At 16.2% G+C, this 26,968-nt stretch overlaps 4 protein-coding genes and 1 non-coding gene across 5 annotated transcripts, besides 57 other annotated features; 1 reads left to right on the top strand and 4 right to left on the bottom strand. All coding sequences in view use genetic code 6, as the record gives it.

Annotated features, from left to right (window-relative positions):
• Window positions 1-469: 469 nt before the first annotated feature.
• Window positions 470-517: a microsatellite.
• A 579-nt stretch (window positions 518-1,096) lies between these two features.
• Window positions 1,097-1,147: a microsatellite.
• Window positions 1,103-1,147: a microsatellite.
• A 111-nt stretch (window positions 1,148-1,258) lies between these two features.
• Window positions 1,259-1,351: a microsatellite.
• Window positions 1,259-1,358: a microsatellite.
• Window positions 1,270-1,331: a microsatellite.
• Window positions 1,272-1,327: a microsatellite.
• A 63-nt stretch (window positions 1,359-1,421) lies between the features above and the next one.
• Window positions 1,422-1,476: a microsatellite.
• Window positions 1,477-1,526: 50 nt separating this feature from the next.
• On the bottom strand, window positions 1,527-6,032 carry IMG5_199270 (hypothetical protein; the record flags this gene model as incomplete). Its single annotated transcript, XM_004024083.1, has 7 exons — window positions 1,527-2,057; window positions 2,100-2,263; window positions 2,307-2,595; window positions 2,639-2,736; window positions 2,795-2,876; window positions 2,921-2,975; window positions 5,962-6,032. 6 exons carry the CDS (start codon window positions 6,030-6,032, stop codon window positions 2,103-2,105), a joined length of 756 nt encoding a protein of 251 aa, XP_004024132.1. The 3' UTR covers window positions 1,527-2,057; window positions 2,100-2,102.
• Window positions 2,475-2,507: a microsatellite.
• Window positions 2,475-2,512: a microsatellite.
• Window positions 3,324-3,349: a microsatellite.
• Window positions 3,613-3,658: a microsatellite.
• IMG5_199280 lies at window positions 5,958-6,028 on the bottom strand. The gene has a single exon. It is a non-coding gene; the product is annotated as a tRNA-Arg (tRNA).
• Window positions 6,033-6,120: 88 nt separating the features above from the next.
• Window positions 6,121-6,160: a microsatellite.
• A 3,340-nt stretch (window positions 6,161-9,500) lies between these two features.
• Window positions 9,501-9,551: a microsatellite.
• A 600-nt stretch (window positions 9,552-10,151) lies between these two features.
• Window positions 10,152-10,222: a microsatellite.
• Window positions 10,160-10,221: a microsatellite.
• A 178-nt stretch (window positions 10,223-10,400) lies between the features above and the next one.
• Window positions 10,401-10,440: a microsatellite.
• A 902-nt stretch (window positions 10,441-11,342) lies between these two features.
• Window positions 11,343-11,385: a microsatellite.
• A 1,311-nt stretch (window positions 11,386-12,696) lies between these two features.
• Window positions 12,697-12,796: a microsatellite.
• Window positions 12,797-12,832: 36 nt separating this feature from the next.
• On the top strand, window positions 12,833-13,675 carry IMG5_199260 (hypothetical protein; the record flags this gene model as incomplete). Its single annotated transcript, XM_004024082.1, has 1 exon — window positions 12,833-13,675. One exon carries the CDS (start codon window positions 12,833-12,835, stop codon window positions 13,673-13,675), a length of 843 nt encoding a protein of 280 aa, XP_004024131.1.
• A 452-nt stretch (window positions 13,676-14,127) lies between these two features.
• IMG5_199250 (TNF receptor-associated protein 1, putative) lies at window positions 14,128-15,896 on the bottom strand (the record flags this gene model as incomplete). Its single annotated transcript, XM_004024081.1, has 2 exons — window positions 14,128-15,414; window positions 15,471-15,896. The coding sequence occupies 2 exons, from the start codon at window positions 15,894-15,896 to the stop codon at window positions 14,128-14,130; spliced, it is 1,713 nt and encodes a 570-aa protein (XP_004024130.1).
• A 96-nt stretch (window positions 15,897-15,992) lies between these two features.
• Window positions 15,993-16,017: a microsatellite.
• A 973-nt stretch (window positions 16,018-16,990) lies between these two features.
• Window positions 16,991-17,111: a microsatellite.
• An 8-nt stretch (window positions 17,112-17,119) lies between these two features.
• Window positions 17,120-17,779: a microsatellite.
• Window positions 17,120-17,917: a microsatellite.
• Window positions 17,128-17,275: a microsatellite.
• Window positions 17,128-17,506: a microsatellite.
• Window positions 17,140-17,630: a microsatellite.
• Window positions 17,181-17,509: a microsatellite.
• Window positions 17,189-17,267: a microsatellite.
• Window positions 17,212-17,780: a microsatellite.
• Window positions 17,215-17,780: a microsatellite.
• Window positions 17,216-17,602: a microsatellite.
• Window positions 17,253-17,508: a microsatellite.
• Window positions 17,255-17,469: a microsatellite.
• Window positions 17,256-17,470: a microsatellite.
• Window positions 17,294-17,510: a microsatellite.
• Window positions 17,366-17,674: a microsatellite.
• Window positions 17,389-17,589: a microsatellite.
• Window positions 17,616-17,726: a microsatellite.
• Window positions 17,817-17,892: a microsatellite.
• Window positions 17,850-17,898: a microsatellite.
• Window positions 17,850-17,915: a microsatellite.
• Window positions 17,850-17,921: a microsatellite.
• A 40-nt stretch (window positions 17,922-17,961) lies between these two features.
• Window positions 17,962-18,037: a microsatellite.
• Window positions 17,971-18,024: a microsatellite.
• Window positions 17,975-18,040: a microsatellite.
• Window positions 17,978-18,053: a microsatellite.
• Window positions 18,054-18,240: 187 nt separating this feature from the next.
• Window positions 18,241-18,280: a microsatellite.
• Window positions 18,244-18,288: a microsatellite.
• Window positions 18,264-18,308: a microsatellite.
• Window positions 18,309-18,488: 180 nt separating this feature from the next.
• On the bottom strand, window positions 18,489-21,132 carry IMG5_199240 (hypothetical protein; the record flags this gene model as incomplete). Its single annotated transcript, XM_004024080.1, has 5 exons — window positions 18,489-18,515; window positions 18,964-20,233; window positions 20,591-20,749; window positions 20,795-20,991; window positions 21,088-21,132. 5 exons carry the CDS (start codon window positions 21,130-21,132, stop codon window positions 18,489-18,491), a joined length of 1,698 nt encoding a protein of 565 aa, XP_004024129.1.
• Window positions 18,761-18,862: a microsatellite.
• A 1,359-nt stretch (window positions 21,133-22,491) lies between the features above and the next one.
• Window positions 22,492-22,516: a microsatellite.
• Window positions 22,517-22,982: 466 nt separating this feature from the next.
• Window positions 22,983-23,051: a microsatellite.
• A 71-nt stretch (window positions 23,052-23,122) lies between these two features.
• Window positions 23,123-23,167: a microsatellite.
• Window positions 23,168-23,341: 174 nt separating this feature from the next.
• Window positions 23,342-23,375: a microsatellite.
• Window positions 23,376-23,532: 157 nt separating this feature from the next.
• Window positions 23,533-23,577: a microsatellite.
• Window positions 23,578-25,380: 1,803 nt separating this feature from the next.
• Window positions 25,381-25,426: a microsatellite.
• Window positions 25,406-25,477: a microsatellite.
• Window positions 25,478-26,968: the final 1,491 nt, after the last annotated feature.

Raw genomic sequence — 26,968 nt, 5'->3', positions numbered from 1 at the left:
ATGCAACACGTTTATTATAGTTTCCTTATCGACTAAAAGGTGTGAAATTATTAGGATTACATGATTGTTTTTTAAAAGAAATAAAAAACTATTCATCAAATTCTTTCATAATATTTTTATAATAATAACTCTATAATATCTAAATATTCTATTCAATAACTTTTATATTAAATATTCCATCATTTTCAACTAGATTTAATATATTGCTTTCAAAAATCTATTTTTTTTTTTATTAATGAAAATAATAAAATAAATGCTTTACTTTATTGTTCAAAAAAATCTTTTATATATTATTATATGTATCTGTATCAAAAACTTAAAAATGTTATAAAAGAATTTCCTAATATTTTTATTTATTTTCTTCTAAAAAATTGCAATGACTTTTTTCTAAATTACTTAATAAATAATCAAAAATGCTTATTAATAAAAAAGTTGTTTCAATAATTTATTATTATTTGGTATTTTAAGCTTTTTTTATTTAAATAATTATTTTTTTATTAAATCAATATTTTTTTATATTTATATTTTTACGTTTAGTAATTATAAATAAAAGCCAAGCTAAATTTTGTATTTATTTATTAAAAGATTTTTATGTGAATGTTTGTTCTTTAAAATCTAAAAATACAAATATCTTCTCAAATTTACTATAAATTGTTAATAAAAAGGAAAATTGATCAGTGAGATTTTTTATTTCTTCACGGGTTTCTTAATTTAAAACACTGAATTTAATTAATTCTTTAAATATCAATATAATTTCATCTAATTTTTCTGGTTTATCTTTTATTATTGTATTTATACTTATTTAGATTTTCTATTGTTTTGAGCATATGAATAAAATAGCTTTTAATACAGAACTTAATAAATCAGTTGTAATCTTTTTTATTTTTTTGTATAATGTAAAATTAATTTAGTATAAATATTAATTTATATTACATAGTTTTTTGTTTTTTTTTAATAATCTTGAAATAAAATCAAAGCTTATTCAATAGTATATTAAGAAAAATTAAATAATTGATTAATCTTTTACAATTCTTTATAAATATCTTCTTGCATTTTATTTTTATTTTTTTTTATGTGATTTTTTTTATATTCGATAATTTTGTTTTTTTTATATTATTTTGTTTTTTCTTTTATTTATTGTGTTTTTGGTTTGTATAATGTAATATATATTTTTCAAATTTTAAAATTTAATTTTTAAAATAAAAATTAATTATAAAAAAATAATATAATATATTTATTTTTCAATTAAATAATTAAAATATAATTAAATATATATATTTATATATTTATATATATATATATATTTATATATTTATATATTTATATAATTTTTTTTTATATAGATATATTTTATTAATAAAATATCTTAGTTAATAAAAAAATATTTTTATATAAACAATAAAAATTTTATATATAAAATATTATATTAAATTATAATTTATTTTATATTTAATTTATAATTATTATAAAATTAATAAATAAATATATATTATAATTTTTTTTTTTTTTAATTTTATTTATATTTTTCAATTTTTAATTTTTAAAAAGCATTTTATTTTCATTTTCTATGATACTATTTCTAAATTCTTTTATTTATTGTTTTTATCTTAATTGTCTTAATAATAAATAAAATAATTATATATTTTATAAAAAATAAAAAATATCTTTTTTTATTTTTATAGTTATTAGAAATTAATAATTTTTTACTTTTTTGTTTTTTGGCAAGCTATTATTATATTAATCTTAATTCTTATTATTTTCGTTGTATTAATAATTTTTTTCTTCTTCTAAAAGTTTTTTTATTTTTAACAGTTTTCATAACTTCTTATTAATATTTAAATAAATCCAAATAATGGTCCGAATGATTCATTAATTTAATTCATAGTTTTTATTGTTAATCTCTTATCTCCTCTTACCATTTCATATATCTATTTTATTTTTTTATCATTTAAATTATTTACTGTTATGCTTTCTAAAACTTATTTCAAATCGTACTCGTATGCAAGTTATTCTCTATTTATTTATTTTTATTTAATTTTTTTAAGTTATTATTTTACCTTGTGGGAATATCACATATTATTAAAAATATTAATAATAACTTTTCAGTCTTTTATTAAAATTAATATTTTTTTTTTCTTTTTAATTTTTTTTACTAATTTATTTTAGTCATATTAAATAGCAAATTTTAATTGTAAATAATCTCTTTAATCTAATGCTGTTAGAATTTTTTCTAATTAATAAGCTTGAATTTTTAATTTTTCGTCTTAATAAATAAATAATTATATCTTAATAAAAATTAAATTTACTTAAATTTTAAATTTTTCTTTTTCTTTAAGAACTTTCACTTTCTAAATTTTAACTAATTTTATCTAAAAAAGTAGGTTTTTATTTGTAAAATATATGATTAGGTCTATTATTTTTTTTATCAATAACTTTAGGCTCATTTTAAATATATGCAAGTTGATAAATTTATTTTTTTATTCTAAAGTTTTTATTTTAAAGTTTTTTTTAATTTAGAGTAAATTTATTATTTTCAATACTTTTAATTTCAGATTAAGACTGAACAACTTTTTAGTAAAGGTTATTCAATAAATCCTTTTTTTTAATCTAAAATTTATTATTATTAAATAAATATTACTTTCGCTCTTTCTACAATTATTCTAAAATTTGAAGTATCGAATATACTCAATTAATTATTTTACTCAATACCAACAGCAATTAATACATTCTCAACATCTTTTTTTCAAATAAATATATTTTTATTTGTATTTTTTTATATATATGTTTCGTTTACTAAATTTTTGTAATAAATGCATTAGCTTTTCTCCACAACCTTCTATAGTACTATCATCTTAATATCCTTCTATGAATTTTGGCTTTTTTATGATTTTTTATTTTAATGTTAAAATAAAAATATAACTTCAATTCTAATCATGTTATCTTAAGTAACAAAAGTTCCGGGGTTAGACTATAATCTATAAGAATAAACAATTTTATTATATTTTTAAAAGTTATTTTTTCTTTAAGGTAATTTAAGATCTTTTCTATTTGATCTATTTATATTTATATATTTAGAAAAATATATTATTTTGAATATACATATGATTTCTCACCTACATTTGATATAGCACTGCAAAAAGCACGAAAGCATCCATATGAATTTTTTACTTAGTTTCCATAAATAACGCTTTTTATGAGATTTAAATCTTCTTGTTCTTAGTTTAATTTTTCATTCGATTATGATTATTATTATTATTATTAAAAATCTTGTTGTTGCATTTTCTTTTGAAATTAATTTTTTAATAGTTAAAGATAATTTTTTAATATATATATATATATATATATATATTAACATAATATTTAATTGTTAAAAATAAATCTTTATATTTATCATATAAACTTAAATAATTTTTTTTTTTTTTAAAGAAAATATGTAAATATTAATTAGATGATCTTAATAAAATATCATATTTTTTAAATTAAATTTTAAAAACTATCAATATGAATAAATAAAATTTTTATATAGTAAAATATAAAATTAATTCATTTATTATCTATTTTTAAAGATATATGAAGATGTAAAATATATAAAAAAATAATTTAAATAATAAAATATATATATATATATATATATATATATATATATATATATATATATTTTCTCATTTTTTCATTAATTTATTTTTAAAAAACCAATCAATATACAAATCAATGTTATTATTTATTTTTATTACATTTTTTTTTTAATATTTTTTTATAAAAAAAGATACTGAAAATATAATAACCCTATTAGAGCAATTTTTATATAATATCTATTAAATAAAATGGCATATATATATATATTTTATGAAACTTAATTTCAGAATTTTGTAAAAAAGTTCTTCCTAATTTTATTTTAAAAAAATAAAATTTTGATAATATATTTTTAATATATGAAATTAAAATAGTTTTTAAATGAAAATTATTTATTTTTTTATAAATATCAAGACATAAATGAAAAATATATTACTCTTATAAAAAATTTATAATTATAAATACAAAAAATAAATCAAAACAAAAATTTATAAAAGATAATTTTGTACATGAAAGCTAATAAGGTGTTTGGAGGTTGGGAGATTAAAGTTCGCGGTATATTTTTTAAAATTCTTATTTATCATGAGATTAGCTATATTATCGTGAAGTTCGCTATTTAATAATCTTCACCGTTTAAATTTGGCTTCTCTGTTTAATTTATATTTTTGATGTTTAACTCCCGAAGTTTAGCTTCTTTATTTAAATTTTTCCTTTTATAAGTATTATGTTTAGTTAGTTTAGGAAGTATCATTTCCATAATTCCATTCCAACTAATCATCTTATTATTATCAATAAATTTATGTATTAAGAAATTTAAATTAGTAAATAAGTTTATTTTAATTTAAAATCTTCATAAATAGGGAGTATATAAAATACTTAAACATACGCTTACATTATGAGACACATAATAAGAATTATAAAAATATCTTAAGATAATTAAACTATTTTTTTTTATAAAGTTTAGATTATATTTTTTCATTTGTTTTTTATTATAATTTTATTTAATTATTTTTTGTTTTCTCTTATTAATTATTAGAAATATCATTCCCTATATAACATTTACCGTTTTATATTTTAAATAACTATATTTTTAAAAAAGTTTAGGTTTCCTTTTTACTTTTGATATTTGAAAAACTATATTTTTTTTGTTACGCCTTGATTTAATTATCCTAATATAACAGAAAAAAATACAAATATTAATATTGATAATTTTTAGAAATCTAATTAATTTAAAATTCTCACTAGAATTTTTAATTGCTTTTATATTTTGTCTGGCTTATTAAATAATAACGAAACAAAATAAATGTTAGTAAATTTATTTTAATCAAAAAATAAGCAAAATCATCAATAAATAATTGAATTAATTATATTTGATTTTAATAGTCTAAAAAATTATAAAAAATATTTTAAATTTCAAAAAACCATAATTTTTCAAATAATTTATATATAATAATAATCTTTATTTAAAGCAAAAACTGGTATACATAAGTTCATATTAATTTTCATGTTTTTTTATTGTTTAATTATAAAAATATTATATTAATGACATTTTTTGTAAAAATTTTAATAATTTAATTAAAGCAATAATTATTTAAAACTAAAAATTAATTTTACATAAATATTAAAAAAAACAATACATTTTGTTTAGTTTGGTATATAAATATAAAATAATAAAAACTTATAATTATTTTAAATTAATTATATTTATATTCATTAATTATTATAAATAAATATCAATATATTTATATTTTACAATTTATTTAAATTTATAAAAAAAATGTTAGTTTTACACTAAATTGATAAGATTATTTTTTTATTTAAAATTATTACTTTTTAATAATATAATTCGTTTATTTATTCTGTAGTTTTTTTTAAAAACACAACTGATAAGAATAAAGGCGAAAAAAATTAATTATGAACTTTATTTAAAGTTACAAAATAAAAATAAAAAAAACATTCTAACAATTTATATTTATTAGAGATTTTTTATTTTTTCAATTAAACATAGGATAAAATAAAATATAATAATAATTAAATATAAATAAAACACAATCTTATAAACAAGATTAATTTTAAGTTTTTTTATATAGTTTGGTATATATTTGAAACAAATAATATATATAAAATATCAATTAAACGAAATAATTTAAATATTTTTGATAGAAATAAAAAACTTAATTATAAAATATAAAATAATTTAAATTAATAAATAAAAAAATGCATTTTCATATGAAATTCATCTAAAATATATTAATATTTAAATATTGCATATATATGTTTTTCTTCAAACAGAAAATTAAAAATATAAATATATATAAACAAATATTTATAATTAGGTTTTATTTTCCTTTATTACAAATATTTTTATAGTATCAAAAAAAAAGCAACCCACCGGGGAATCGAACCCCGACCTAGAGAGCCGGAATCCCTTGTCCTACCATTAGACTAATGGGCTACATCGATTAAATTTTTTACATTTTTTAGTTGAATAAATGTTAAATATATTTTAACTATAAATATGAATTTGTTTGTATATAAAATATAATATATATTTTTTATTTATATATTTTATTATATGTTTTTTATTAAATTATAATTAATTATTCTTTCATATTTAATTATTATAAATTCTATATTTTTATATGTAAAAACTTAATATTCAAGGTCCTTTATATAGCTCTGATTAAAAGAAAATACTTCTTAATCATGTCTTCTAGCCTAAAGATTTAATTTAAATAATATAAGACATTGATATATTAATATAAAAGGTTTATAAATATAAAATTTACTTAATTTATAAAATATGAAAAATAAAAAATAATATAAAGGGAAAATATCGTAGAGTTATTGTGCGAATATATAAGTTACTATCAAATTTAGAATAAAATAGTATTATATTGAATTGTTAAAATTTTTTGAAAATAAGTAGACGTTATTTTATTTGCCTTGAAAAATTAACAACAAAGTATTTTTCAGAATAAGAATTATCAAAAACATAGATAATTAACATGGAAAAAATATGTTTTATATGTACTTTTATTTTATAGAAATAAGAAGCATTATTTATTATTGTAATTAAAGATTATAATTTTAAAAAGTTATGTTCTACAAAAAACAATTTAAAATAAAATAGTATTAAAGATTCTTTAAATAAAATTAATGAATTTTATGAGACTTTAGAATAAGAAATATAAACATAAAATTAAAATCTTTTTAACTTTAAAAATAAAGAAGATTAATAAAATGTTTTAAATAAAAGTAAATATTATTATATAGTAAATAATAAATATATATATTTATTAAGTTGAATTTCATATCAAATAATTTATTAAATATAATTTATTCTTAAATTATGTATGGGCTCAATTATCTAAAAGAAAAAATAAATTCGATATATATTAAAAAATGCTATATAATTAAATATAATGGTAAAATAAATTAAAATAACATACTGTAATTTATTTAAAAAAAAATAATATTTTATTAAAAAATTTTTAATATCAAAAAAGAATTAAGAATTTTTAAGTATTATTGCTTAAAGTTATATGGAAATAGGAAAAGTTTATTTTGAATAAAGTTAAATGAAAGAATGTTAAAAAAACTATGAAATAGCTCTATAATTATTATAAAAGGAATTAAATTTAAGATGCAATTTTAAAGCTTAGAGAAATTTATTAAAACAAAAAATTAAAATAAAATATAAAAATCAATAAAAAGTTTAAACGAATGTAATTTTTCGTAAAAAAATAATTTAAAAATAATAAACAATTCAAATAATTCTTAAAAATACTTAAAATATTAATTAATATAATATATAAAAAAGATAATATTTATTATAATCTCCCTTTTTATCTTAAGTTTAAGTGAAGAATTATAAGAAAACTATGCGAATTCATTACAGTCAATATCTCTAGCTAATTGGTTTTGTAAAAGTTTCTTTGATTAATAATTTTGTGAACTATCTAATTTGATATCTTAGTAATATAATATTTTTTAACAAAAAGTAATTTATTTACTATTAATAACAAAAAATATTCATATTTTTAAAATTTTATATATAGTATAGTTATTAACTAAAAGAAGAAAGAGAAATAAATTTTATTTTATAAAAAGTTTTTGGTATTTTTGATTATAAAAATAAAAAAGTATCCACCAAATAATAACAATTAGATGACAACTTTGCTTTTTATAATAATATATTTTATAATAAAATGAATAATAAATTATTAAATGAAACATAATTTGTTGTATAATATCAAAAAGTTCGTTCTAATAACTAAAAAGCAAAAAGTATTATAAATTAGAATACCCAAAGTTAAATTAATATGATAAATAGTAGTTTAAAAAACTATTTTGTAGAAACTACTAATTGTTACAACAGTCCTAATAATCTAAATAGTGGAAAAAAATATTAAAAACTTTAATAAATACATAGGAACAGTGTAGCAGGATTTTATAGTTCTAGAGATAATTAAACAAATAGCATTATTTCGAATTTATATAGTACGGTTTACCCACTAACGCCTGCTGCAAATAATTATTATACAAATAAGAACAATCAAATAAAAACTAATTTTAGTTCGAGAGTTTTGACAACTGATAAATGTATTTTTAACTTTGTCTTACTTTATATTATTTTATTATTAGATTTTACTGAAAATGGAATGCATGAATATAGCGATGTTAAAAATTTACAAAAGAAACAAAAACAAAATGTTCCTTTTTAAAATAATAAAAATAGTATAAATGAATAAAATCTTGATAAGATTGTCTAAAAATGGATTGACATAAAATTAATAGATTGCGAGAAATAAAAATATAATAAGTTTATTTTTACTTTTTTTAACCAAAATAATATAATAAAAAAAAAAGTATTTAATAAGGAATATAAAATATAATAAAGGATGAAGATTTTGATAAAAAAAAAATTGATAATGCAAAGAAATTACTGAAACTTTCAAGAAATAAATCTAAGTTTTATTCAATATAAAATAATCAAGTTAAAGAAGAAAATAAAATACTATTAATTAATTAATTTCATTAGGATATTTAAGTAAAAATATTAAATTTAAATTTAAATAAATATATAGAATGAAGAGTATTGTTTATATGCATAATTACGTTTAAATGAAATTTAAAATCATAAAAAAGGTTTTTTTTAACAAAAATTCATAAAAAAAAACTAAAAAATAAAAGAAATTTAAAATGAAATGATAGTTAAAAATTTGGTTACATAACAAAAATAAAAAAATGAATAATAAAGAAAATATATTAAATCAAGAAAATAAATTCAATAAAATTAAGAAAAGAATAAAATTATTCAAAATATAAAATTCAAATAGGAAATAGATATGTAAGAAATGAAAGAGATATCAAAGAAAGTAATGTTTTATAACAAAATTATTTAATGAATTTAAAAAATATTAATCAAAACAAGTTTATTAATAATTAAATAGATCAATTAGATAATTCAATAAAACAAAGGAATTAAAAAATTCAAAGATTATATAAACCTATGGATTATTATGACTCAATAGATGATAAAAGTGTGATTAAAACAGTATAAAAACAGTAAGTTTTTTCATATTATTAAATTCAATTTTTTTTTTATTAGAAAATCATTCCTTTAAAACTACTAATCAATGAGTTAAAGCACAAATAATATTTCTTCTAAAAGAGAAAATAAAAAAGAAAGCATGTTTTCGTTAAACTTTATTGAATAAAGCACTTTATAATAGGCTTAAAATAAACAAGAAAAAAATAAGAATAAATATGCAAGCAAAAATTAAATAATATAAAACTAACAATAAAATTATAAATTAACAAATAAAAAAATTCAGAAATTACTAAAGTTATAATCATATGATTTAGATAATAACATTCTTAATGATAATTGAATAAAAATAAACAATATATTTTATTTTAAATATTAAAAAAATACTAATATTATATTTTTATTAAAAATATACATATTTATTATAAAAATAAAATAATAGCTCCATGTAAAAAAATCTTATTTTTAATTGTATATATAAAAATTTATTTTAATTAAGCTGGATTCGGAAATAGAAGATAATCATCTTCAACTCATAGAAGTACTACAACTACTCAAAGGCCTCCATAATAATATAATCATTAATCACAGCCAATCTCTCCCTATTTAGTAAATAACAAGGAGGAAGATTTACAGGATTAGGAGGAATTGTAATATATTAAATGGCTTTTGGAACAGTGTCTGTTGTAAATCATAATACGATTAGATCAGTAAAAACTAATTTTAGGTGAATAATAAAAAGAAAAATTTCTTTAATAAAAATAATAACAATATATTTGTTTCGAAAAAACTAAATAGTTTATAAATAAAATTAAATATTTTTTTTAATATATATATTTTATAAAATAGTTTATGTAGAAAAGATTTTATATTTAAAATTATTAAATATTTTCATATTTCCCTTAAATAATTTGAGATTTTTTTTTAATAGAATAATATAAACAAATAAATACTTTTTTTATAAAATAAATTTAATGAATTGAATAAATGAATAAATAATTTTTAATTTTTTAAATTAAATACAAAAATAATATTAAAAAGAAATTAAAATAATATTAAAAAGAAATTAAAATAATATTTAAAAGAAATTAAAATGATTACTTTTTTTATAATTGTATTGTTAATTAATAAAAAACATTTTTTTTAAAAAAACTATTAATACTTTATTAATTTTATGACAAGAAAATAATATATTATTATAAAATAAACTAAAAATTTTAATTAACAAAAATTATATTTTTTTAAATAATAATATTTAAGGAAAGCATAATCAAAATTAAAAAATATATATAAATGAAAAAAGATTATATAAAATAATTAATATTTTTAATAATACTAATGATATTGCCAATATTAATAGTTTTAATATTTTTAGTATTTTATCATTAATATACATTAACGATTATAATATATAATATTTTAGTTTTAGCTTTTTTACCTTTAGTGTTTTCTAAACTTACAAATAGAAAAAACAAAAATTATATTGATTATAAATTATAAAACATAAAACAATAAATATATATTGGCTTATTAGTAGGTTTACTAATATTTGTAATAGCAGTAATAAATTATTTCATTATATTGAAATTTTAAAGAGGCTTATTAGATTAAATAAATATAAGAGATTTTAATAAAAATCCAATAAATTTTTTAATATTATTAACTTTTTTAGGTATGATAAACCCTTTTTTGGAAGAATTTTTTTGGAGAAATTTTATTCCTTAGGCTTTTTTTTTTATTTTTGGTACTTTTTTTTTAATTTAAAATTAATTTATATAAAAATATAGATTTAAACTAATATTTTAATATATAAGATAACTAAAATTATTATTCATAATTATTATTATATGAAGATATTAAGTAAGCGGATTTTAAAATTAATATTATTTAGTTTTTTTGTACTTTTTTTTATTCCAGTTATCATTTTTTAGTCGTATTTCATTTATTAAATAATTCTGTTCTTTTCGGATTTTTAACATTAATTATTATTTTTATTGCTGGATCTATCTTTTTATAATTAAATACTAGGTTTGGATATATTGCAAGTTCTTTGGCTCATTTAGGTGCAGATATAGCAGTTTGTTTAATTGGAGCTTTTATTATATATGATGTTTTTTGAAAAATAGAATAGCCAAAAATTATTAATACATATAATTACATATTAAATAAATACAAGTTAAATAAAATAATTTCATATATAATTAATTAATAAGTTAATTTATTTTTAAAAAATTTATCTGAAAAAATTTCTTTTTAAATATTAATTTTTTATTTTTATATTTTAAAAATAAATTTGTAATAGTAAAATTAAAAGATATTTATTTATATATTAAAATTTAAAAAGCTTATAAAATATATATTATAATTTTGAAATTTAAAAATTATATGGATTTAAAGTTAATATATCATAGCTCTTCTCTTTAATTTGATTTTTTTTTTAAATTAATATCTATATAACCTTCTTCGATTGAAAACTTAACTAATCCATTCATTGAATTTAATTTATTATTTAATTATTCTTTAAGCTAAGGTTCTAGTCTTTTTAGAAATTTAACTATATAATTATTATTAATTAAATAATTAGGAATAAATTTGCCTATTAAACCTACATCTAAGTCAATTTTTTAGTAAATAAAATTCAAATGAGTGCATTTTTAAAAATTTTTAGAAATATTAACTTAAAGTTTTAAATCTAATATATTTACTTGCGGCTGATAGTCACCATTATTAATTTCCAGTGTAGCAGTTACTTTTGGAAATTAAATAAGAAATATATATTCCTCTTTTGTAATTTTATAATCAACTTGATTTTGTAAATCAAAAATTATTATATTTGTAACTTTATATGATAATATTGATAAATCCATTACTTAAGAAATGTTTGGGAATTAAAAATAATTTAATTCTTTGCCTATATTTTCGATTGTTTATTTAATAAGAAGACCAATTTCACAATAAATAATATTTAGAAAAATAACAATATAAAATAAAATCATTTAATTATTAAAAATTATTATATATAAATAAAAATAAATATAAATTTGTTTTTAATTATTTTATATTTTTTAAATATATAAATTATTGATTATTGAATAAAATATAATTTACTATTTATTTAAAAAAAAAAAATCAGAAATTTTAGAAATATTTAAATGATTTATAAAAGTATTTAAATGAATTTTTATATTAATCATTTTTTATAATATAATAAAAATAAATTTTATTAAATTTTGTAAATATTATTAAAAAAATAAAATATTTTCTTTTAAATAATTTACTAATATAACTTAAATTTAAAAAAGGTTTTATGTTTTAATAAAAAAAAAATATATATAAAATTAAAGTAATATAAATTTATACTAATATATATTATAAAAATCTATTAAAATATAAATTAATTGTCAAATATATTTAAATATATAAAAGTTATATTAAAAATATATTTTAATTTTAAATAATTGAGTTATAATAAAAATAATAATGTTTTATTATAAAAAAAAATTACAGAAATATGAAAAAATATATTTATTAACATTTAAAAAATAAAATATATAATAATAATAATAATCATATTTTATATTTTATTTTTTATATTTTATTTTTTATATTTTATAATTTATTATTTTATATTTTATATTTTATATTATATATTTTTTATTTTATATTTTAAAAATGGAAAAATTACTTCTCCTTATCTTTATATAAATGTCTTTTATACATCTTTAAATATTTGATTATACTTAACACGGTGAAAACTGGGGTGGTAAATGTGCTACAGGTTAGAAATAGTCTCCAATAGATATAAATGTTTCATCTTTAGATATAGAAAATGCTAAATGTTTGACTTACAAATTCAAATATGATGGCGATGCATAGTAAGTAAAAACAATAAACAATCTGCACTCAGTTGAAATTGAAGGACATTTTATGAAGATGTAAATATCTGACATTTATGATAAAACAGCATAATATTAAACAGCTTAATTCCATGTACATGAGCCTTCTGAGCATACATTAGATGGAGTATACGCTGATTTAGAATTACATTTAGTAAATAAAAAAGTGGAAGGAGATAGTTCAAAACCAATTACTGTAATAGGCGTCTTATTTCAAAAAACTCTTTATAAAGAAGATGAATCTTAATTATTTAAAGAATTTTAATGGCCTGCTTAAGTAGATTAAAATCATCTTAAACCAACAGAAACCAGTGAATACGAATTAAATTTTTAATAAATATTTTCTAGCTTTTTATATGATGGGGCTATTGCCTACAGATATGAAGGTTCTTTGACTACCCCTGGATGCGATGAAGTGGTTAATTGGTATGTTTTAAGAGAAGCATAAAAAATTCATCATAGTAGTTATAAAAAGTTCAAAGACTTGTGGTTCTCAGTTACTGGAGATAATGTTTATAAAACAATAGATGGTAATAATAGAAAAACTTAGCCTTTAAATGGAAGAGCAGTTGAAGTTGTTGTTTTTTGTTTCGGATTTATTTAATATTTTGTTTTTGGAATTAGTTTATTTTTATTTGTATTCATTTTATGATTTTTTTTTTTAATTAATTAAATTATATTTGGATATAAATTTAATTTTTTAATTAAGTTTTGGTTTTTAAAAAAAATTAATATAATAATTATATTAATATATATTAAGTTAATGAATTATAATATTTATTATTTAATTATTTCATTTTATTTAGGGATTTCCATCTTTGTCTATATATACTTATCCAGGTTTTATATTAATTTCTTCATCTTCATCATTTTCTAATTATCTATATGCATTAATATTATTATATGTTTTTTATTTATTATTAAATATATAATCATCCAAGATACTTTCTGAAAGTTATTCGATTCTTTCATTTTATAAAGCAAAATTAGTTTAAAACCCAGCATTATACATGCAAATATCACAAAGTATTTTAATCATATTTTTAGCTATTTTATTTTAATTTTTTTTTTACATTGTGTATATTTTTTCAATTAGTTCATTTTTCAAATTAACTCTTAAAGTACATACTTACTAAAATAGTTAAAAAAAATGAAAATTATATCATATAAATTATTTACTTTTTTTTTTATCATAATAGCAGGTTAATCTTCAAATAAAGTATATTCTTCAACTTTTCTAATTGTTGGTTAAAGCTATATTTTAATCCATTTTAAAAATTTATCAACATCTCCTTAAGGAATTAAATTTTATAATGAATTAATATCATCAAAGCTTTCTAAAATCAAAACTTTATCGAACTCTGTTATTATGTTGACTGCATTTAATTTCTTTATTAAAGAAAGTTATTATAATATTGATTGTTCTTGATTGTCATATAAAAATATTATAGGAATACCTTTTTCTTCTAACTCTTGTACAAATATAGATTATATTGCATCATTATAATCTTAAAATATTCCATAATAAATTAAATTTTTTTAAGATTTTTCTAAATAATTTTTTATCGAAATCATTTTTTCTTTATAATTTACATCAAATCTTAATAAATCAGCTATTTTTTCTTGATTTTATTAATCATAAATTAATCCTTTTTTTATTTTTATAAAAATAAATTAATATATTAAAATACCTTCTTTCAAAAAATGCTAAAATTATTTATACCATGTCAAATATTTATCACTTTCTTTTTCTGAATATTCCAAAAGCCCTTATATAATTTTCTCTTTAACTATTTATTAAGCTTCTTAAACATACTTTTAAGTATGTGAAAGGAAATTATTTCTCGAAACATTTACTTCAACAGGATAAATATCAACTAAACCTTTTATAAACCTCATATAATTAGGTAAGAAATCTATCATATTTTCAGTAATAAGTGCTCTGTTATTATATAATATTACTTTTGCTTATTCTTTATAGAATTCTTGGAATTCTGAATGTGTAGAAGGAATAAAAAATGCAAATTTTAATTATTTATTTTCGTATAAAATTTTATGTTAATAAGATAATTTTAAACCAGTTAAATATTGGAAAGTTTTTAAGTATTAAAAATCATTTATTTCTTTAAAATCTTTCATAAAAATATTATTTTATAATTCCAATGAGTTTCCATTTATAAATATAGGATAATTCAATAAATTAGAATATTTTATAACTACATTTTATAAATATTCGCTTTTTAAATATTCTTGGAATTCATTTTTTATATTTAAAATAATTTTTGTTCCTCTTTTTTATCTAATGTCCTTAATTGTATATAATTCGAATTCGCCTTCTCCATTACTTTTCCATCCGTGTGAAAATTCTTCACCATCTTTTTTACTTATTACCTTTATAATAAAATCATTAATATTTAATTAATAAATATTATTTGTTTCTTTTGTACTTCAACTCTATATGCCGCTACAAAAGATGAAAAAAATCCTAATCCTGTTGATTTTTTGCTATTTTCTTATTTTTCATCCATTTTACATATATATCCTAAAAAATTTTGCAATTAATTTCTTGTAAAACCAATTCCTGTATCTTAGATTATGATTTACTTACTAGAAGGATTTATAGATATGTTTATTTTTTATTCTTCTATTTTACATTCTGGATAATATTTGGTGTATTTTTCGATTGCTTCTGTTGCATTTTACAATAGTTCTTTAATGAAAATATCTTTATCTGTATATACATTTTATTTAAAAATTTCTAAAAGTCTATTTGTGTCAGCTTAAAATTTATAATGTTCTTTTTAAGTAGTATATTAGCAAAATTTAAAAAAAAAATTATTATAATTTAGAGTATATTATAATATTTTGATCATTTATCTTAAGAATTTATTTTATATTAATATTTTTTATTGAATTAAAATATGTTTTATTATAAATATTTATAGTATTTTTAATTTTATACATAATTATATTTAATTATTTATTTAATTATTTTGTTGTTATTTAAGATAACAACTTTTATGTTTAGTTTAATCAATATTTAAAAAAATACAATTAGTGCAAATTTATGCCGAATTGTTAGTTTCAATTTAAGACTTAATTATAATATTTCGATTTTATATATTTGCTACACAAGAATTAACTTTAAAAATATAATTTTTTTATAAATATATTTTAGTTTTTATTTTTTTATATTTTAGTCGAACTATTATTAAGATTTTAAATATAAACAATTGTAATTAATGTTTTTTTAGTATTTATTTAATTATTTTTAATATACTTATGTATAAATATGAAATTATAACAGAATTATTACAATACAATATTTATTTTAAACTAAAAGTATTTATAGTAAATATATATTGATTAGCTAAGTATAAATATAAAATATAATTAATAAAATACATTATATGTATATATTATTTTTTAATAAAATAAAACTTTTAAAATATATATTATATGTTTAATATTTAATATTTTAGAAAATATATTATATATTTAAACTTAAATTATAATATAAAATAAATATTTATACTAACTTTTATTAAGCTATAAAAAATATTTTATACTTTTAATATGCAAATAAAAATTAATTTAAGATTATGAAGACATGATTAGCGAATGTACCATATATAAAAAAAATATTTATAAATGCAATTTTTATTGATATAGGTTAGAAAAGCCTTCTTTTGAATCAAATCTTAAATTATTTAAATTATGCTTGATGTAACTAGGTTTATTTGATAAAGGCTATAAGAAAATAGATATTGATAGATGATAATAAATAAAATATAAATATTATCTTTAATAAAATAAATTATAAAACTATATATAAATAAAAAAAACAAAAAACAAATTTTAAATATTTTATGTATAATAAAAGAAAAGATTTAAATTATTAATTAATATAAAAAAAATAATTTTTAATTTAAAAAAAACTACTAGTTATAAAATTAAATAATATTTTTATAATAATTATATTGTATATAAATAAAAAAATATATTAAAATTTAAATATTAATAAATAATATATATATAAAAAAAAAAAAATTATTATATAAAATATATAATATATTAATATATATATATATATATGTATTATATTAATTTTTTATTTATTTATCTTTATTATATTTTCTTTAATTTTATTATTTTTATTATATCTATTTTTTAATTCATTTTATATAAATTTTTTTTATTTTATATATTTATAATTTTTTAATTATTAATATTTTTATTTTTTTTATTTTTATTTTCATTTTTATATTAATTATATTTTTTTTATTTTTTATTTCTTATTTTTTTTATTTTTATACTATTTATATCTTATTTTTTATTTATTTTTTAATTTATCTTTTATTATTATTTATTTTGATTTATAATTTATTATTATATTTATTTTTTATTTTTTTTTTATATTTTTTTTATTTTATTTTATTTTTATTTTAATTATATATATTATATTTTTTTTATTTTTATATTTATTAAATTATTTAAATAATATTTTGATTTTTTAGTTTATTTATATTATTATTATTTTTTTTATATTTTTATTTTTTATATTATATCTTATTATTTTATTAATTTATCTTTTATTATTATTTATTTTGAATTTTTTTAAATTATTTTATTATTATTTATTTATATTTTATAAAATATTATTATTTTTTTTTAATATTTATTAATTTTTATCATTTTTTTTTTATTTTTTTTATATTTTTTTTATTATATATTGTATTTTTTTTTTATTATTTTTACAGCATTTTTTTTAATAATAATTATTTTAGATTACATATATTATTTATTTAATTTTTTATAGTATATAATTTTTTATTTTCTTATTTTTATTATTTTATTTAATTTTTTTATTTTTTTTAATTATTATTATTTTTATAATTCTCACTATTTTATATTTTTTTTTATTTATCACGTATTTAAATTATTAAATTTTTATTTTATATATTATATAATATTTTTTATATTTATTTTTATTATATATTTGATAATTATTTATATACTATTAATTATTTTATTAATACTAAATTTATGAAATTTAACGATCATCCTTTAATAATTTTATTATATTAATTAATTAATTAATTTAAATTATCTTTATACTTAAATAATATTTTTTGTAATTTCATTAAAATTATGTATTTTTTTTTTTTTTGAATATTTTTAATATTTGAATATATATTTGTTTTATATAATGAATAGTAATAAAAAATAATTAATTAATTAAAAAATATTAATAATATTAAAAAAAAAATACTATAATTTTAAAATATTATAGTATTATATATTATTATTTTTAATTATAAAAAGCAAATTAAAAATTTAGAAAAGAATAACATTCTTTTGCACATGAAAATCACGTGTGTATTTGGCTTTGTTCTATATATTTCGTTATATTTTTTTTTTTCGAGTATTATTTTAATTATTATTCGCTATTTATATTGAATTTCTCAATTAATCTTGTGTTTGTTGTCTTACTTTTATTTAGAAGTTTAACTTTGACTTTTAATTATAACTTATTACTTCTCGATTTTAATTTTTTTCGGCTTTTTAATTTTCTCTTTTATTGTTTATGAAATTTATTTAACTTTTTCTTTATAAAATGTATAAATGAAAACAATTTTTTATAAAATTTATATTTAATAATATTAAGTATAATAATATTTTTTAATAATAAAAAATAAAAAAATTAATAAAATATTTTTCTTCATTTAATTTCTTCTTCTTCTTTTTTTTCTTCTTTTTTTTCTTCTTTTTTTTCTTCTTTCTTTTCTTCTTTTTTCTCTTCATTTTTTTCTTCTTTTTTTTCTTCTTTTTTTCTTCTGTCTTATCGTTATCTTTATTCTCTTCCTTACTTTCTTACTATTATCCTTCCTCTTTTTTATCCTCTGTATTAATATTAGTTTAACTTAGATTTTATTATACTTATTATTCTTTAGAAACATTTTATTATTCAACATTATTTTTCTTATCATAAACTTTCTTTGGTAAATTTTCAGGCAAAATTCCACTTGTAAAAGTTAAAATTTTAGTCATTTTAAGGAACATTTCAATATTATTCATAAACTAAACACTTTCAAGGTTCCTCATTTTCTCAAGTACATTTTACGATGTAAGTTCATGTTTTCTTAAAAGTAACTCCAAAGTGGAATGCGTAACAGTATCATCCAAAAGATTTTCATTACAATTAGGTTAAGAATCTTTACTTTTAATAATTGAGCATTTAAAAGGTTAGAAGCATATCGATTTCCAATCTTTTTCTTGGTCTTCCAAGAATTCCTCATCGAATTCTAAGTTTTCTCTTACTCTCACCAATATTTTATCGCTTCGGAGTTATCCAGAAAATCTGGAAGATTAAATATAAAAGCACCTTATAGCGAATATAATATCTTAAATAGCTGTAGTTTCTGCTTCAATGCTTTTTTACACAATCCCTTCTTCAGGTTATACGTCGTTTTCTTTAGGTAAGAGATGAATTCCACTTTTGCTAAGGAGAGGTAAAAGTCTATTCAAAGGCATACGCTTATTATTTAAATGCTCTAATTCAGGTTCTTTTCTATTTCTAAGCATAGCATAGTCTTTTCCAATTTCGAATTTGAATGTGTCTCTTTTTCCTCTAATATCTATATACGCCACATCAGGTTTAACGCATCTCATTTTCCAAGAAACATAAGGGAAATCTGTGCATTTGTCTTGAATATAGGCAAATGGAGCTAATTTTGTAGTTGAAAATTGCAAATATTTTTTTTCAGGGTCATATCTTTTGTCATAATCATATTTAATTTCATCAATACAATCAGGACTCCATTTTTTAGTTTGAAAATCAAAAGAATGTACTCTAAATTGGTCATTTGAATAAATTAATAAATATGGAGGGAGTTAAAATATTACTTTAACAGGATTTTTTTATTAGTTTCCTTCTGTACTTGGATAAGGAAGTTTTTTTATAGCTTCTTGGACATCATAGTGGAATTTTAATGTATAATTAGGCATTTTTTATTTGCCTGGAAGATATTCTAAGCATTCTATATCGACTACTCCTCCTATTACCAAATCTCTACTATTAAGTCGATATTCAGGAGTGGTCAAATTATCAAACGAACACCAAACAGCTTTCATAATTAATTAAATAGACATAAAATTTCTCGGAACTTCGCAATGCATACCTAAATGTCCAAAGTCAATAGGAAGATGTCTATAATTTGTTTTTGTATTAGGATTAATCCACATTCCATATTTAATATCATATTAAGGAGTGTATAATTTATGAATTTCCATTTTCTGTTTATCATCTCCTGGCGGTTTTATATTTTTAGAAGGACTTTCGCTTTGTATTTTTCTTGAAAACTCTTCTAATTTTTATTCGTATAAATATTCAGCATTAATACACAAATGAGAAGTTATTTCTTATATTTTTCGTTCACTTATATTTCTTATTTCTCCAATAAACTCTTAATATTTTAAACTTTCTTCTATTTTTCCTTCCGCTAATACTCTTTGTTCTAACTGTATTATATCTTAAACAATATTTTCCGCATATTAGATTTATTACAAAGCCTCGTCAATTTTTAAATCCGAAACACTGGGGGATTCTTTGTATTATGTTAAAAACGTTGTTAGTTAATTCTCTCGGTTTGCATCAGGTTTTGAATTACAATTTATGTACTTTTGCCAATCGATTTCTCCTTTTAATGATCTTAATTATTTATCTCTATATTTTATATTAATTTATAAAATACAATATCTTTTTTTTTACTTTATTGCTGATATTTAATTTCTCCATGGCTATAATTCTTAGACTTCTTCAGCTAAGCGGGCTTTTTCTTCTATGGACAAACGTTCTTCTTCTTTGCGGCGTTTTTCTTCAAATATTTAACGTTATATTTCTTCTTCTTCCTCACGTTTTTTTCTAGCTTCTTCATCTTTACGACGTTGCTCTTCTTAAAGAGCTCTCTTTTTTTTATTTTGTTTAACAATATATATTTTAAATTATTTTATAATTATAAATTATATTGTTTTTTGTATAAAATTTCATTTTATTTTTTTTACAAGTTCTTTTCTTGAAAGTTTTTTAGGTTTTGGCTTTGGAGGCATTTTTATATACTTTTTTTAAGTTATTTTTTTATATTTATTTAATTGTAAATATTTTTATAATATTAACATATTATTAAATATTTAAGTAATTTTTTTTTAAAAAAATAAATAATAACAAAGAAATTAGTTATAAAAAAAGAGATTTTGCGAAAAAAAAAGAATAAATGTTTAAGTAAAATAAAAAAAAAAAATACATAAAAAAAAGACGAATAACAGATAAAATTGAAAAAATCCCTTTATTGGATAAGCAAAATAAATATTATATAGCATTTTAAATTTTAATATAAATGCAAACTTACATTTACTTTTTATTATTTCCAATATAAATCTCCTTTAGAGACTAAATAATTCCTTTATATATGTTTTTATTATCCATAATTTTATACGGAATAGATATAGTCTTAAAACTAAACACTTTTTTTTACGAAAGAGGGAAAGCTCGCAAATCACGACTTAAAATAATCCAAAATTACATAAAAAAATATTATAATGGAGAATTTATATATGATATAATATCTTTAATATCTTTACTAATATTATCTATTTTATAATTTAATCTAATATTATGTTTTTTATTTTTTCTCAAAATAGTTTCCTTTATTAATTTTGATACCTTTATTTAAAAAGCACTTTAATTAAATCGCAAGTCCCTCGCTATTTTTTAATTTTTTCGTTTAGCTTCATTTGTTATTTTTTTTGCAGATATAGGAGCCTGTGTTTATTATAAGATAAACCTCTAGGATTAACCCAATTTTTTTAAAAGTTGGATGACTTCAATGGGTATAGTAAAGGAAAAAACAATAAATGAATTTTAAAGTTCCACTTAAATCGTTTTTTTGTACTCTTTTTATTGGAGTTTGAGCTCTATTATTACTGTAGGTGGATAAATATTGCCAACTTAGCCTTCTGAAGTTTTTTATTCAATGTTTATTATGGTCGGAGCTACTATTATATTTGGATATACAGTAAATTAAGTGTCGGATATTTATCAAAATTTGTATTGTGATTAAATAGAATTCGAAATTCGAATGAATGCAATATGCAGATTTATGAAAGATAAAAATATAGATGAAGAGTTATAATAAAAAATAAAATAATATGTAGAATATTAATATTTCAATCAAAAATAAAGAAATTTATAAACTGAATAAGAACTTATTGCCTTTTTACCCTAAAAATTGTAATAAGAACACTATTTGGAAATTTATTAAAAATATTTAATTTTAATTCCATTCATTTATTCTCATTTTTTACAATTTGTTAGCGATGATGTATTTAGATTTCTTTGCTCTGAAATGAAGGAATAAATTTATGTTAAAGATGAATTAATTTTTAATGTTTTTATATATTATCCTAGCTTTTTTTATTTTTTATTTTTTATTTTAAGGAAGAGATGGATTAGGATTATATTTATTATATTAATTAAGGTAAATTTTAAGTTAAACATCATGTTTAATGTTAATACAATTGTAATTTTAATATCCTTAGTGTAAGTACATTTTTTAATTATAAATATAATTTTTAAAATAGAGTGGAAGATGGATTGGAATGAATTAGTTTTTAAATTAAACTAGAACTAAAGTTTGTTTTCTTTGTTTAGAATATACATAATTATATCTAATAGGAAGGTAAACTTTTGATAAAGTGATTTAATAGTTTTAATAAGAAGTAAATAAAAATATACTTAACACATTTTATTTTAAATTTTCAAAAAAGTAATAAAAATGGGAATAAGTAGTGAAAATTTTTCAAGAAGAAAATGAATTAGAATAATAATAATTACTTGGATACGATATAAAAAATGCATGTAAATGTTAATAAGAGTTATGAACTTATTTAAATATTTAAATTAAATTAAAATTTTATTTAGTTTAAATTTTGTAAATAAAAATATTATCTTATTTATAATTTTGAAATTATTTTAATATCATTAAGATTTACATAGAAATAAAAATAGTATAAATAATTACTTTTTTAATTATTTTTTCTTAAAAATTAGAAAATTTAATTTTAAAAAATTAGATTATTTACATTTCTTTATTTTCTTTATTACTTATTTAATAAGTAAAAAGCATAAATTAATAACTAGTGTTATATTCATAAATTAATTATTTGTTTTATCATATAAAGAAATTAAAAAAATATTGAAATAATTTTTTGTATGTACATAATTTTAATTTTTAAAAAAGAATCTTTTTTATTAAAAAAAAAAATATAATTTAAAATATATTTAAAATTATTTATATTTAATTAAAACAATTTTATATAATTTTTTGATAAAGTGTTTTTTTTTATTTACAATGTTAAAATATTTATTTTCTTATGCATAATATAATATTAAAAAGCTTAGAAATTTTAACTAATATACTTTTACAATAATAATAATTAATAAAGTTTATAATATTTTTTTAAAATATTTTTATTAATTATATCTTTTATTAATTAAATTAAATTTTAACAGTATTTTTTTTTTAAAAAAAAAGTTAAGTTTTTAATTAATAATTAAAAATGATATACGATAAAAATATTTCTTTTGGAGATCTTGAAAATAGCTAATATTTTTTTTAAAAAAAATAGCAATAGTATATATAATAAATAAACAACTAATTAAATTTTTTATTGATAATTAGTAATTCTTCAGAATAAGATCAAGTTAATTTAAATATCTAAGAAGAAGAATTATCGTTAATTAATTAATTAATTGATATTTTAGTAAATAAACAATATCAACTGTAAATTCCAGGTTATTAAGTATTCTTAGTTATATTTTACATTATTTTATATATTTAATCTAATAAGTTTTATTTTGATTTAAAAATTTTTAAGATATAAATTTAAAATAATAATAGATAATTTAAAAAATCAATTTCTTGCATTTTTAAAAACAAAATTAATATTAAATCAAACAGAAGAATAAATTAAAAAAAATGTATCTTTTAATGAAAAATAAGAGAAATCAATAATTTTCGAAGATTTGTTTATCTAGAAAATAGAAGAATTTTCTTAATAAAATGTAGAAAATTTAGAAAAACAAATTTAATAATAATAATTACTGTTTCGAAAAAAACAAGCTCAATAATAAATCAAAGAAAACACTTCGTATTCTTCAATTGTATAAAATTATGAAAATGCGAATCCGAAAATTGCATCTATAGAAAACTTTTATACGTTTTCTCCTTAAAGTAATTAAAAATCATTATCTTCCTATATTAACAATATAAGCAATAAAATTAATAATTGTAAATGCAACAATAGTAAAAGTAATAATTTAAGTAAATAAAGACTTTCTGATTATAAAAAAAATAGATATAAATTATATAATAACTAAAATTTTAAAAATATAAATAAAAATAATACAACAAAAAATTAGGAAGTTGTGAGAAAAAATAGAACTTTTACTTTTTCTCATAGTAAAAGTGAGTACTTAAATAAGCAAAAAAGTGTGAACAAATTAAACATAAATTAAAATTTTACTAATTAGGCTGTTATTAAATATTAGATTTTAGAAAATGTATATTATTATTATTTTTTTTCAAAATTATTTATACCAATTGTATTATTAAAAAAAAGGATATAAAATATGTCTTATAAAATAAAAAAAGTATTCAAGATGCAATTATATAATTAAAATTAAATATAGAATTAGAAAAAAAATGGGAATTGGAATGTTCTTAACATATTAAAATTCTATAAAATTAATTAATTACCATAAATAAAAATTAAAATGTAAAAATTATAAATAAACTTAAAATTCTATTTTTATAAATTTAAATTAATAAGACTTTTTAATTAGATTGTTGTCAAATGAAAAAACTTATTCGAAATTTGAAAAATAGTGTCATAGAAAATGAATAAAAAAAATAAAATATATTATAAAATATAGTTGAAATTAAAAAATAATTAAACCAGGAAAAAGAATATATATATACATATAAAGTACTTATAGGAGAAATAAGAAAAAAAATTAAACATGAAAATGTAAATTTGTTTTTAATAATAAAAAATATTAAATAAATATATTATAGAAATCTAAAATTGAATTAAAAATTTAATGTTATAATAATAATAGAATTTTAGAAAGCTTTCAATCTAAAAGACAAATATAAGTATAATTTTATATATTAAAATTATAATTTTTTTTATTACAATAAAAAATATTAAAGCCTTGTAAAAATTAAGCCATAGAATAAAATATGGATTTTTCATTTAATAAAATATTTAAAGAATGAAGAAAAAAAAAAATATGCCTTAATTTTATATATTTTTTTTTAATTATAAGATATTTTTTATTTAAAAATAATAAAATACTTATATTAATAAAATATACAAATATTTTTTATTTATATATTTCTAATACTTTTTTATTAAAAATTAAAATAAAATAATTATTAATAAAACTATTTTCAATTATCTTCAATATCACACATTAATTCAAAATATTTTTCCAATATTTTAGAAGATTTTCTATAAACGATTTAACTGGGATGTAATTATAAGTCTTCAATAGCATCAAGAGCTCCTAATTTTTCAAGTTGAATGGCAAACAAATTATCTTCATTTAGAAAAAGAAAATTTTACCCACATTTAAGTACATTATTAATACATTTCAAAGCTAATTCTAAACAAATTTAATCTTTGGAAAGTTTTATTTAACTAGATAGAACTATAAGTAATCCTTAATTTACAAGAATTTAAATATCATTTGGACTACAATTTTATGTGAGGTTCGATAAAAGGTAAGATGCTTCTCTTTATATTTCTAATTAATCCTATATTAATTTTGCATATACTATATTCATGTAATTCTCATTTTATGCTACTTTAAATATTTCTATACCTCTTACTGATACTAAATTGCTTATAATACATAATGAATCTCGACGGAAATATTTTTTATCATGCATTACTAATTCAAACAGGCTCATAAGTACCCCTTAGCTTATAAGTTAATCAATTTATTAACTTGTCCCTGTAGATATATTCCCTATTATCCTTAATGATGGGATCGATATACTTAATGCTTCCTCTTAAGTATAATTTATTATATAAGGTAACACATTTGTGTTTAATATTCTTTATGAAATTTTACTATCCCCATAACTTATATAGGATAAAGCCCATAATACATCTGATATTATTTCGCAATCTTAAATTTATTATATTAAAATTAAAGTTAATGGCTCTATAGCACATTATGTGATTTCAAAGTCTGGAAAAGGTCTTCCTCTACATAAATTACATATTGTCCACGTTGCTACTTTGATAATTTACAAATCAGAATTATTCAAAAGAATTTAAGTAAGATCTTAAAAAAAGTTTAATTTAAATGCCAAGTCTCTGTAAGCAACGCAATCTCCAGATATATTTCCTAAAGCCCAAATAGCTTATTCAACAATTTCTTAGAATTAAGATTTAATTAGTATTTTGAATAAAGAAAGGATATTTTTTTCAATCAAAAATTAAATTTGATGAGTTGTCCCTGAAGTGAAATTTGTTATACACCAAGAAGCTTCTAGTTATAATAAAGGATTTTCTTATTATTACATATAGGAAAGAAAATAAGGTATTGTACAAAAATCGATTAAAGTTTAGATTTTTAATCTAGAGTTTTTACAAGATAATAACTTTCTAATTCCAATACAACCATTAAGATTTTAGTGAGGACTTTAGGAAGATTTTAAACATTCAATCAGATTATATAAATTATCAATTGAATATTCATAAGAATATAAAATTTATATTTAGGGATCTGATTTTAAAGTTTTGATTGTTTAGTAGAAGTTAGAATTTAAGCTCATTTAAATTTAATATTAAATATTAAATTGCTTTCTTTTTT

This window comes from Ichthyophthirius multifiliis, assembly GCF_000220395.1.
Source record: "Ichthyophthirius multifiliis unplaced genomic scaffold scaff_1120509251417, whole genome shotgun sequence".
NCBI lineage: Eukaryota > Ciliophora > Oligohymenophorea > Hymenostomatida > Ichthyophthirius > Ichthyophthirius multifiliis.
This window is presented reverse-complemented; position numbering and strand designations above follow the sequence as displayed.